The following is a 12,075-nucleotide window of genomic DNA, read 5'->3' on the forward strand; positions in this document are numbered from 1 at the left end:
GTGTGTAAATGTGTGTGTCCACGTGTGTGCGTCAGTGCATGTCTGTGTGTGTGTCGGTGTGTCCGCACATGTGCCTGTGTGTGTGTGCCTGTGTGTGTGTGTGCCTGTGTGTCCGCACATGTGCCTCTGTGTGTGTGTCCACGTGTGTGCCTCAGTATATGTCTGTGTGTGTGTGCCGTGTGTCCGTACATGTGCCTCTGTATGTCTGTGTGTCCGCACGTGTGCCTGTGTGTGTATGTCTGTGTGTCCCGCGCCCGCCCGCGCCGCCGCAGCCCTGCGGAGCCGCCCGCGCCTTCCGGCGCCGTGACCCGGCAGTGACGCGGCCATGGCCGCCCGCTGAGGCGCGGAGCGCGGCCGAGCCGGCGGAGCGGGGCGGGCGGCGGCTCCTCGGCGGCGGCGCTGTGTGCTTGGCGCTCGGGCGGAAGCGGGTGCGGCCGTGCCCCTCGGCCGCGGGGCTGCGGGTGCCGCCGTGCCCCGGGAGCGGGCGGGCTGAGCGGCGCTCCGTCCCCTCACGCGCGGGAGTCGCCGCGCCCCAGCTCCGCCGGCCCGTCCCCGCGGCTCCGCGCCGCAGCGGCCGAAGATGAGGACCGTGCTCATGGTGGCGGAGAAGCCGTCCCTGGCGCAGTCCATCGCCAAGATCCTCTCGAGAGGTAGGGGGGGCGGGGGGGCCGCCCGTGCCCGTGGCCGTGCCCGGTGCTGAGCCGGCGGCGCCGGGAGCGCTCTCCCGGCACGGCCGGAGCGCGGGGATGTGTGCGAGCTGCCGGGGCTGCTGTCAGTGCTGTGAGGGTGAGAAACACCTTGGGCAGTGGCTTGGTTGTCTTGGAGCCGGAGCCTTCTGGAAACGGTGGCTTCTGACAGGTTCATAAAAGAACGGGACGTCCCATGACGTTCAGATTGTTTTTATGGATCCCTGTTTAATCCAAGAATAAAGGAATCTCGTTTCAATATTTTGTGTAGCTGTGTGCCTTAGAGCATAAGGTGTCTGTGATCGGAAAGTGCCGATCAAGTAGCAAGTTGCTGTTCTGAGATTTTTGAAGTAAAAGTTTCATAAATCTGGAAAATAAATTGATTATAAGTGGGTGATCTAGAAAACTAGCTGTATATTTGTAAGGTATCGTGGTGGGAGGGAAAATCTGGTGGAGATAATGGATAGTTTAATTTTAAGATGAAATATACTTTAGGAAAGCCCTGAATTGATACTAAATGAAATAAAACCTTGATCAATGAGTAGAGTTTTGTGATCAGAAAGACCCTGGCTGTAAGATCTAAGGAAAGGGGGATGTAATTTCACACAAAACAATGTGTTTCGCCAGCTGGGGTTTTTTACCTCATTAATATTTATGATCCTATTTTCACAGGGAACATGTCCTCTCGCAAGGGACTCAACGGTGCCTGCTCTGTGCACGAGTACACCGGGTCCTTCATAGGACAGAGTGCCCACTTCAAGATGACATCGGTGTGTGGTCACGTCATGACTTTGGATTTCATAGGTATTTGCCTGCTCATCAGATGCTTTAACTAATATGGCTTGTAGAAATGCCAGGTCCTTCAGAAAAAGCTAAGAGGTTCCTTGGTATACAGTAAAGCAAGATGTGTTACTGTAGAAAATTTTCCATACAAATTTTGAAAGCCAAGTGTTTTGCAAAATAAAGCTGATTGTTTTATAAATATTTCCTCAGAGCTCCACTTAATATACTTTTGCTTTTCAGGAAAATATAACAGCTGGGACAAAGTGGATCCAGCAGAACTTTTTAGTAAAGCTCCCACAGAAAAGAAAGAAGCTAATCCCAAACTGACCATGGTGAAGTTTTTACAGGTATTCTTTCTTATGAGTAGTATTTAGAGTCATCATTTTCTATGTTCCTAAATAAGAATTCCTCCAGGGAGTAGGTCTTTGTCACAGTGAGATCTATTTTATTAACATAGTAGGAATAATTTTTTTTTTGCTTGTTCTTACACTGTCTGAAATCTTTGTCAAATTCACTTTTCCCGTTGCCTTCTGAGTTTTTTGACAGTTGATATCCTGCTTCTCAGAATTGGAGCACTGGATGCAAGTTTAGCTTTAACAGCAAGTGCAAGGCACAGCTTATAAATGCCTTCTTTAAATAAGTCTGTGTTGGTTACTGTTCACACTTCACACACCTGCTGAAACCAGAAAAAGAAATATATAGGTAGGAAGGGGGGAAGTGGTTTTTTGAGTTGCTGAATAACTATGCTAATTTTTCTCACAGGTGGAGGGAAGAGGCTGTGATTGTATTGTCTTGTGGTTGGATTGTGATAAGGAAGGAGAAAACATCTGTTTTGAAGTAAGGTTTCCATTTTTAAGACTCACAACACCATAATATATGTCTGACAAGACTATCAATGCATTGTTTTATGAGTATACAGTAAAATTCAAAGTATTAAATAAAGTTTTAAAGACATAGAGGGCCTTGGTGGAAAAACACATATGCTTTGAACTCTGTAAGAGTATAAGTAAATTTCAGAGGTGTGCTCATCTTAGAAGAACAATCAGGCCTCTTAAATATTAGAACATTCCAGTGCCTCAAGAATTGGTCTGTATTCCACAGCTGGAGTAGTTATTTTTATGTCTTTATAGAACTTCATCTCTGTTATCTTTTGTTTATTAAGCAATTAGAAGCCTTAGAGCACAGAGGCTGCTTGCAAGTATAGGCACACTGCAGAAATTTGGCCTCTGCACATAAGGCATAAAGCAAAAACTTTGCTAAGATTTTTTTTTTTAACATCCTCTTCCCAGAAGTCTACATGAAGAGTATTTGTTTGGAGATTTTCTTTAGATTAAAGAAACACATTTTATGAAGTGATTGTTGTAAGTTCTTTACCTACCCCTGTATCATTACTTGTCCCTTAGCAATGGGTAGAATAAACCCAGATAGACACTGGTGGCACACTTACCAAAAGGTGCTGCAGCTCTCTGGTGAGTGTCTTTGCCTTAGCCAAAAGTACTGATTTGCTCCCAGCAGTTGCTGTATAGTAAATAAACCCTTCAGTTTTGTTAATTCTTCATATGCTTTTGAGTGGATGGACAAATACTGCTCTGGCTTACCAGTTACTGTACTGGCATGACATCTTGCTGAATTAAGAAAGCAGAGACACAGAAAAAAAATATTTTGTGGAGAGTGTTTTTTTTATCTTTAGAGAGAAAGCCTTTATGTTTCAAATCCTCTTTAACTATGCTTCTGATTTTCCTTAGGTTCTTGATGCTGTTCTTCCTGTCATGAACAAGCCTCGTGGCTCAGAGAGGACGATTTACAGAGCTAAATTCAGTTCCATCACCGACACAGACATCTGCAACGCCATGAATCACCTGGGAGAGCCCAATCGCAACGAGGCGCTGTCCGTGGATGCCCGCCAGGAGCTGGATCTGAGGATTGGCTGTGCCTTCACAAGGTGCCAGCACAGCCTGCAGACAAAGCCTGCAGGTTTTCTCAAAGGTTCAGGAGTGGCTCTGTGCCCTCGTGGTTTAACCACAGCCAAGCCCCACGCAGCCGCTCACTGGGGTGGGGGAGAGTGCTGGGTGGGTAGAAGTGGGAGAAGTCATGGCTTGAGATAAAGACAGTTTAATAGGTAAACAAAAGCTGTGTGCACAAGCAAAGCAAAATGAGGAATTAATTCACTTCTCAGGGGCAGGCAGTTGTTCAGCCAGGAAAGCTGGGCTCCATCACCCATTATATTTACTTGGGAAAACAAGTACATCTCAAGTATTCCTCCCCTTCCTCCTTATTCCCGCAGCTTTATATGCTGACCGTGATGTCACATGATCTGGAATATTCCTTTGGTTATTCAGCTGGGATCCACTGTCCTGGCTGTGTCCCCTTTCAGCTCCTTGTGAGGCAAAATGATTATGTCTTAATTACCTGTAATTTCTCAGAATGCTCTTTTCCTAATGCCTGAATGATTTTATAGATTACTCATATTTTGTGCATGTATGATGGCAAAAACTTCTGCTTTTCATGAGAATGAGGATATTAATGTGTACATTTCTCATTTGTTTTTTCCCTCTGCTCTTCTCTTAGGTTCCAGACTAAATATTTTCAGGGGAAATATGGGAATTTAGACAGCTCCCTCATCTCCTTTGGGCCATGTCAGACCCCAACACTTGGATTCTGTGTTGAGAGGCATGACAAAATTCAGTCATTTAAGCCTGAGACTTACTGGGTGTTGCAAGCTAAAGTAAGTTTTACAGTACTTGATTTTACAAAAGAAATGCATTTGTATTTTGTTCATTCATAATTTCTTAGCTGCTGACAAGAATTCACAATGCCTATAGTTTACTCATGCGTTCTCATTCTGTTCACAAGTGTGTCACCACTCTCAAGAACAGATTCTAGGATGTCAGTTTTGCATTAGAGTGCTTATTGTCTGCTGCTTATAAGAATTCTTCAGTGCTAATCATCTAAGCTTAGATTCTGCCAAAAGAACTACTTAAAATGGTGCTCTTTTGTTCCCTGGGGTCCTTGGACTGACTGTTGTTAATTTGAATCCAGGAATTAATTAGCCTGCCAACAAACATTGGCATTACTGAGTATTGGAATTTTAAAGCAAATAAAATGCTCATTGTGTTAATTGGCAATTGAGTCCTCAGAGTACTTTGGCAGCTCAGAGTGGTTTTACAGCCTCGCTGCTGTCCAAGCTCTGGGAGCAAACCAACAGGGTTTTATAGCTTGTGATCACAAGGATTTTTTAAGCAAATAAGGGATTCATGGTAAAAAGTTGCCATTTTTGTATCTTAAAAGTAAAAAAAAGATGAAATCTGGCGTTTGCTGTCATCTGTTGTGATGTGTTTTGTGTGTCATGCTAGGAAACACTCGGTGCTGTTTACAGAGGGGTTTGTGCTCTCTCATGTTGGTCACTTCATATTAATTTTTGTACATGGGGCTGAAAACGTGACCTAGTTACAGTTTAATACAAAAGATTGATTCTGCTAAATCAAAATGGTAAACTTTGAATTTCTGCCTATTTCAGTCTTTACTGTTCCCAGCACTAAACAAGAACAGTTTTTCAGTTCATTCAGGAATAGTTCTGGTCATTCCCCAGACCCCAGAACTCCAAGTGCTCCATCCTTCACAAAAGTTCCCCAAAAAAAGAGTAAAACTGCATGTTTGAGCACTGGTGTCCTGGGGTGGGTTTGTCCTAAATTTGTCCTAACAAATCCTATATGTCCTAGGATTTGCTTGCTGGACTCTTTTTGAGAATATGCATTCTCACACTTGTAGGAGTAAAGTTGATGGGAATAATTTTTTTTTTTTGTCCAATAGGTGAACCCTGAAAAAGAAAGTTCTCTTACTTTGGATTGGGATAGAGTGAGGGTGTTTGATCGTGAGGTTGCTCAAATGTTCCTGAACATAACAAAGATGGCAAAAGAAGCAAAGGTAAGAATATTTAACAAGTGCCAGTAGATCCATATTTCATTTAAAGGAAATACAATTTAATATTTCATTTGCTGTGTATTGAGGCTTTTGGTTGTTTGTTTTTTTTTAAAGAGTGTAGAATATCTGTATTTTGGTTTTTATTTCATTCAGCTTTATGTAAATGAGGCTGAAAGGCAAGAGATTTTTTTATTGTAGATTGTACTGTGCTGGTGTGGTCTTCTCAGCAGAAGCCTCTTCTTAGTATTGACTTTGGGAATGCTCATCACTCATGATAGGAACTCTTCATTACTAAACCTGCTAGGAAATACTGTTCAGATGTCTCCAAGCAGACCTCTTATTTCCCACGAGACATTGAATAAATTGGAATTTAATTATGTGTAAGGCAATATTCCTGCAGTTAAATATTTAATCACGTGTATGGTACAGTCTTTATAGCCAATTAACTTATACTCTGCTCTGTTCAATACTTGTTTGACACTGTGTTTGGATTTAAGTGCTTATAGACATCAAGGTTCAAAGACTGTTTGAAGCATTTAAAAATCTGCATTCTTATAGTTAGGACTGTTGCTTGGAATGAGCACTAAATCCTTGTAGCACTGAAAGTAGGTGCTGCTGAGGTAAGTGGGAGGTAAGGACAGCAATAAGCTGCCTTGCTGTGTTTCCAGTTAGTTATAGACCTGATCCAGTCCTGGCACAAAGGGACTTTCAGACTTTAATTTTAGAACTTGATAAAATTATCTCTAGTCAGATTTTCTGAAGTAAAAATATACTGGTGGTTACTGTTTTAAGGGAACAAAGCAGATATTATAAGAATAGACAATGGTAGGTATGATATGTATTTATAGACATGATTAAAATTAGGCATTTACCAAATGTCAGAAGTTTTACTGTGAAAATGCTCTTTTCTAGGTAGAATCTGTGAGTAAAAAAGAGAAGGTGAAGCAGAGACCACTGGCCCTGAATACAGTAGAAATGCTCCGAGTGGCCAGTGCTGCTTTAGGTAGGTAGAAAAGTTCAGATTTTCACACTGTTTTAAAGCAAAATATTTTGGCCTCTCAAGCAAAACAAATAATACATTGTTTTGGGCAAAGAATCAAGTTTAGAAAGCTGCTTGTCAAAAGTGAAGTGTTTGGCCAGATCAAGGTCAGTCATATGGAAAGGACAAATCATAATTTATTTAAATACTTGTGTAAGGTGTACATCCAGGTGCAGCAAACCAGAATCACAGGGATGTGTATATGATTTTTGTTTTCTCCTGTCCCCTCTCAGGAATGGGCCCCCAACATGCCATGCAAATAGCAGAGCGTCTGTACACTCAGGGCTATATCAGCTACCCTCGAACAGAAACTACCCATTACCCAGAAAACTTTGACCTGAAAGGGTGTTTGAGACAACAAGCCAATAACCCCTACTGGGCAGAAACTGTGAGTACATGAAGCAAAAGCTGTACTATCATTCTTTAGTCTGTTTCCGACTAGATCTTGCTTGGTGTTTTATGGCCTATTGGCCTTCAGAAATTTTAAATATCTCTAGTTTCTTTTATTTATGTTGTATTGTTATGGATTTGATGTGAGTTAGCCATTTCTTCCTTCACCCAGGTAAAAGTATTGCTCTCAGAAGGCATCAATCGTCCAAGGAAAGGCCATGATGCAGGAGACCATCCTCCCATCACCCCAATGAGAGCTGCAACAGAAGCAGAATTAGGTACAGGCAAATTCAGTGGTATTGGGACACTGTGTGAGGAAATCAGTCCCTTGAGGTGTAAGGTGCCAGTTTCAAAATCACTGAGTTGCAACAAAAAGTAAAATTATTTGAATGGCAATAAGTGAAGAGAGAGCAAACTTGATCTTCACTGAAACTTCTGGTGACAGTGAAGTTCAGAGCTGCTTCAGCAATTGATCATTGGGACTATAGTACTTTCAAGAAAAAGAAAACAACTTAATACCTACTTTTCTAGGAGAAATTTGTCCCAGAATAGTAGCTCCCAAGTACTGAAGTTTGATTATATTTGGTGGCTGAGGTGTTGTTTCTCCCCAGGTGGAGACGGGTGGCGACTGTACGAGTACATAACTCGGCACTTCATTGCCACTGTCAGTGCTGACTGCAAGTACCTACAAACCACCATTTCCTTCAGTATTGGCCCTGAAAGATTTACCTGTGTTGGAAAGGTGGTAACTTCACCAGGTAAGACAAATCAGAAGAAAGTATTAACTGCAGATTAATTTTTTTTTCCTCATTAATACACTGAATGGATATAAAAGTGAAGCTCTGGGGACAATTGCAATTGTGAAGACTTTTTTGAGCTCTCAAAACCAGAGATCAAATCTTGTCCTAATTTTCATACTTCAGTTATGACAGAAAAAGTGTTATTTTTCACATAGTAGTCTCAAGGATTTAATGCCACATTTGCCAGTGTGAAGACCAGTCTTTTTATAAACAGTAAATGCCTTTTAGGGGATAAATTACACAAAGGCAGAAGTTTTTTCTTTGGCCTGTGTAAAAACAATGCAGCAGCACTACTGAGACTTTTATGGTAAACTGGCAAGGTGTTTGTTTCTTTACTTACAGGGTTCACAGAAATTATGCCATGGCACAGCATCCCATTAGAAGAGAGCCTTCCCCACTGTGAGAAAGGAGATCTTTTTCCAGTTGGTGAAATAAAGTTGCTGGAAAAGCAAACCAGCCCTCCTGATTACCTGACAGAAGCAGAACTGATCACTCTGATGGAAAAGCATGGCATTGGTAGGAACTTGCATAACTTCCATTGTTCTGCAGTACATCCACCAAGAGTGCAGAGTCTGAGTCACTCCTCTGCACTGTCTCTGTCAGTGATGAGCTCTCAGTATTCATTTGGATCTGTACAGTGATCATCTCTTTCCCTCTAAACCACCATGCCCATAGCTCCCCTCAGCAGATGGTAGGTTGTTTCTTCCCCCACGTTCTTTTCCCTTTCTTATCCTTATTTTGAGTGGTTTCTGGTTTCTGGCCAAATGTTTCTGGCCAAAGCAGTATCCTTTCATAACACATCTCTGTCAGAAAGAGTTGATGTGTGGAAGAAAGCACCTCCTCATTCTTAGGAATGATTTCTTGTCTTCACAGCTTGTTTTAGCTTTGCTCTCTTCAATAATCCTTCTGTATCTTATACAATTTACCACAATTCCACTTTCCTTTATCAGTCTGACTTGTTTCTTTTAATATATTTTCATGTATTTGCCCTGTCAGAGCAAACACAGTCTCTTATTCTACTGTGTTTTTCCAGAGTAAATAACTGTGAGAATAGGTGTCTTCCCAATAGTTATTCCTTGGAAGAGATAAAAGGATTAAGGTTAAACCATCTGTTTCAGACTTACCAGAATTGCAAAGGAACATCAGAGTTACTAGAGATGGAGAAGTTATGAGCTGGAAGTTGGGTAACAGTAAGAAGGTATCTGAATTGAAGCAGTCTTAGGAGCCCTGTAATTTGACATTAAACCAGAGAAGCCAGAAACAAGTCATTTGCTGAAAACTCTTTTTTGTTCAGGGTGGATATATTGTTTTCCTTTGTGTGCAGGAACTGATGCCAGCATTCCAGTCCACATTAACAACATTTGCCAGCGAAACTATGTCACAGTGGAGAGTGGTCGAAGGCTAAAGCCTACAAACCTTGGCATTGTTCTGGTTCATGGTTATTACAAAATAGGTTAGTTAAATGCTCTTCCCTTTCCATCCTCTTCCCTTCCTTTCCTTTTGCTATATCAAAGGCGGATGTCAATGTCTAAGTAACGTTTCTGTCTCAAATAATGCTTATTTTGGTGTCAGTTTAGGTATAAATGGTTTCCTACCTCCATTTTTGACCTTTCATTGCTGCTGTCTCTGGTTTCCTGTTAGATGCAGAACTGGTTCTTCCTACAATCCGCAGTGCTGTAGAGAAGCAACTCAACTTGATAGCTCTGGGTAAAGCAAATTATCATCAGGTCTTGGAGCACACCCTTGACATTTTCAAAAGGAAATTTCACTATTTTGTGGATTCTATTGCAGGTAAAGCTTTCTACATTTGAAGTTCCCTACAATTACTTAGTTGTTGCATAGAAAATACTTATATATTAGGCTCCTGAAAAGTTGTGCCAGGACTGGAAGTTTCCAGTCAAATTAATTTGCTCTCCAAAGGCAGATGGACTGAATCATGTCTCCAAAACTCTACTTCAAGTTTATTTTGTGCCTGTGCAGTGGTGAGTTTTTGAAAACTTGAGATTAGCTGAACCAGTATGTTTGTGCATGCTCAGTGCAAAATACTTTGTGTTTGTCTTTGTAGACAAGGAAGAGCATTGCGAGTAAAATATTTTCATTCTCACTTCTTCACAGGTCTAGAGATGATTTTGTGCAAAGTTTCCTCTTAAGAACTAGAATTCTAATCTCTGTGTGATTATTCCTTTTGCAGGTATGGATGAGCTGATGGAAGTGTCTTTTTCACCCTTGGCTGCCACAGGCAAACCCCTTTCCCGCTGTGGTAAATGCCATCGATTCATGAAGTACATTCAGGTCAGTTTACCTCATACTTGGAATTGGAATTTCACTTGCTGGGGGGCATTGAGTATAAACTTCTTTTCTATTATTTTACTTCAGTTCAAATGTGGTCATCATGAGTTCCTTTCTAAAACAAAAAGGCTGATAGGGTTTTGCCTTGGGGAGCAAACCAGAGAGCAGCTACAGCTGGGTTTACCACAGGTTTTAAACTCTGCTGACCCTGCAGTTGCTCAGGAGATTTGTGTTCTGTTTCCAGGCCAAGCCGAGTCGCCTGCACTGCTCTCACTGTGATGACACCTACAGTCTCCCCCAGAATGGTACCATTAAACTCTACAAGGAGTTGCGTTGTCCCCTGGATGACTTTGAGCTGGTGCTGTGGTCATCTGGATCCAGAGGAAAGAGCTATCCACTCTGTCCATACTGTTACAACCATCCTCCCTTCAGGGACATGAAAAAAGGTAGGAGTTGTGCAAACATGCAGGTTCCTCACTTGAAATAAATTGGGTACAGTCTATACAATGGGCTTTTTAGGAGTTTTAAATCAGTGTTGCTTAGTATAAAGTGCTGTTCAAATTAGGTTCTAGATACCTAAAATTCACGTTAAACTTACTGACGAAAATTATTAGTTAACAAATTTTTGAAGGTTTTTTTTTCATAGAAGAAGAAAATAATTTACCTGCATGCACTGTAGGTGACCTTCACAACACTCAGCCTGCAGTGAAAGACACCAAGATACTGATGCCTTGCAAATTTGGGTAGGCTTAGATAGAAGTATAAACAAAGACCAGGTCTTGGGAATGTTGTGACAGAGATAAAAGGTGTGTTAAAAGCTGTTCAAGGATTTAAGAAGAGGTAGACTTTGCAGTTAGTTTAGTGACTGTGGGACTAAGACTTAAAGTAGTGCACTGAAGCTTTTCAGCATCTTTTTATTACCATCTTTTAATTAAAAATATCTTGGACCAACAGTGAGTAGTTCAAGTATAAAATAACAGTTAGGCAGGAGCCATACATTTAGTTGAAAATGTAATGAGTTTTCATCACTAATCTGTCTAAACTGCCTGTACTGTATTGTGGCAGTATATGGCAATTCTAAAAACCATTATAGGAAAATTTTTCAGCAGGGAATTATTCTGAAACTGTGAAGAGGCAAGTTGCCATTTTGGGAGCAGTTCCATTCTTCAGTGATTTAGAAAATGTACAGTATGCTCAAGTGTCTCTGGCTTCTGTGTCTCGCATCCTTCAAACTGGGTAGTGTGAGTAGTGAGATAAAGGGTGGTGTGGTTTCACTCTTCTTCCCCAGGAATGGGCTGTAACGAGTGCACCCACCCCACGTGCCAGCATTCCCTTAGCATGCTTGGAATTGGGCAGTGTGTGGAGTGTGAGAACGGGGTTCTGGTGCTGGACTCGACGTCGGGTCCCAAGTGGAAGATGGCCTGCAACAAATGCAACGTGGTCGTGCACTTCTTCGAGAACGCCCACAAGGTGCGGGTGTCGCCCGAGACGTGCGACTTGTGTGAGGCGGCGCTCGTGGACGTGGATTTTAACAAAGCCAAATCTCCCTTACCCGGCGATGAGACCCAGCACTCAGGCTGTGTGTTCTGTGACCCCGTGTTTCAGGATCTGGTGGAGCTGAAACACGCGGCCATGAGGCACCCCATGCACCGTGGGGGACAGGGGAAGCGGCAAGGGCGGGGAAGGGGCAAAGGCCGGAGACCTGGAGGAAGGCTCAACCCAAAGAAACCCAAGGACAAAATGGCAGCTCTGGCTGCTTACTTTGTATAATGGCTACGCACAGGAAAATAAACTTTTCTCTTTGAGTTCATTTTTAAGGACCTTTGATGTTTCACTGCTTTCCTGTTCTTAGAACAGTTAAACACTTTAGGTTGCTCCCGAAACAAACTATTCTGGATCATCTGTCAGTAACTGAGCAAGCCTTTAAGCTTTTAATTTGGATTCATTGATACAATTAGAGCTCACAAGCAATAGGGAGACTCAAGAAGTTTGCTTGGACTGTTAACTGGGGCTAATAGAAAGGAAATGGAATTTGTCTCTGCTGACATTTCTGGGGCCCTTGTCAGCAATGCAAGTGCCAGGAATATAAAAACTGATTAAGATCAGTGCTATGCTGCCATAGTCTTTAAGTGTGACATAAGACTTGCTTCATCTGACTTTGAATCTT

The 12,075-nt window shown here is 42.1% G+C and overlaps 1 protein-coding gene across 1 annotated transcript; it reads left to right on the forward strand.

The window, feature by feature from the left end:
• The first annotated feature begins 332 nt into the window (after window positions 1-332).
• TOP3B (DNA topoisomerase III beta) lies at window positions 333-11,906 on the forward strand. The gene is made up of 17 exons (XM_084217274.1): window positions 333-650; window positions 1,359-1,490; window positions 1,710-1,816; window positions 2,232-2,306; window positions 3,215-3,411; window positions 4,038-4,194; window positions 5,280-5,393; window positions 6,303-6,393; window positions 6,663-6,817; window positions 6,992-7,097; window positions 7,431-7,577; window positions 7,962-8,135; window positions 8,944-9,072; window positions 9,261-9,410; window positions 9,811-9,911; window positions 10,153-10,354; window positions 11,197-11,906. Exons 1-17 carry the CDS (start codon window positions 581-583, stop codon window positions 11,676-11,678), a joined length of 2,589 nt encoding a protein of 862 aa, XP_084073400.1. The 5' UTR covers window positions 333-580; the 3' UTR covers window positions 11,679-11,906.
• The last annotated feature ends 169 nt before the right edge of the window (window positions 11,907-12,075 follow it).

This window comes from Fringilla coelebs (assembly GCF_963513975.1).
Source record: "Fringilla coelebs genome assembly, chromosome: 17".
Classification (NCBI taxonomy): domain Eukaryota; kingdom Metazoa; phylum Chordata; class Aves; order Passeriformes; family Fringillidae; genus Fringilla; species Fringilla coelebs.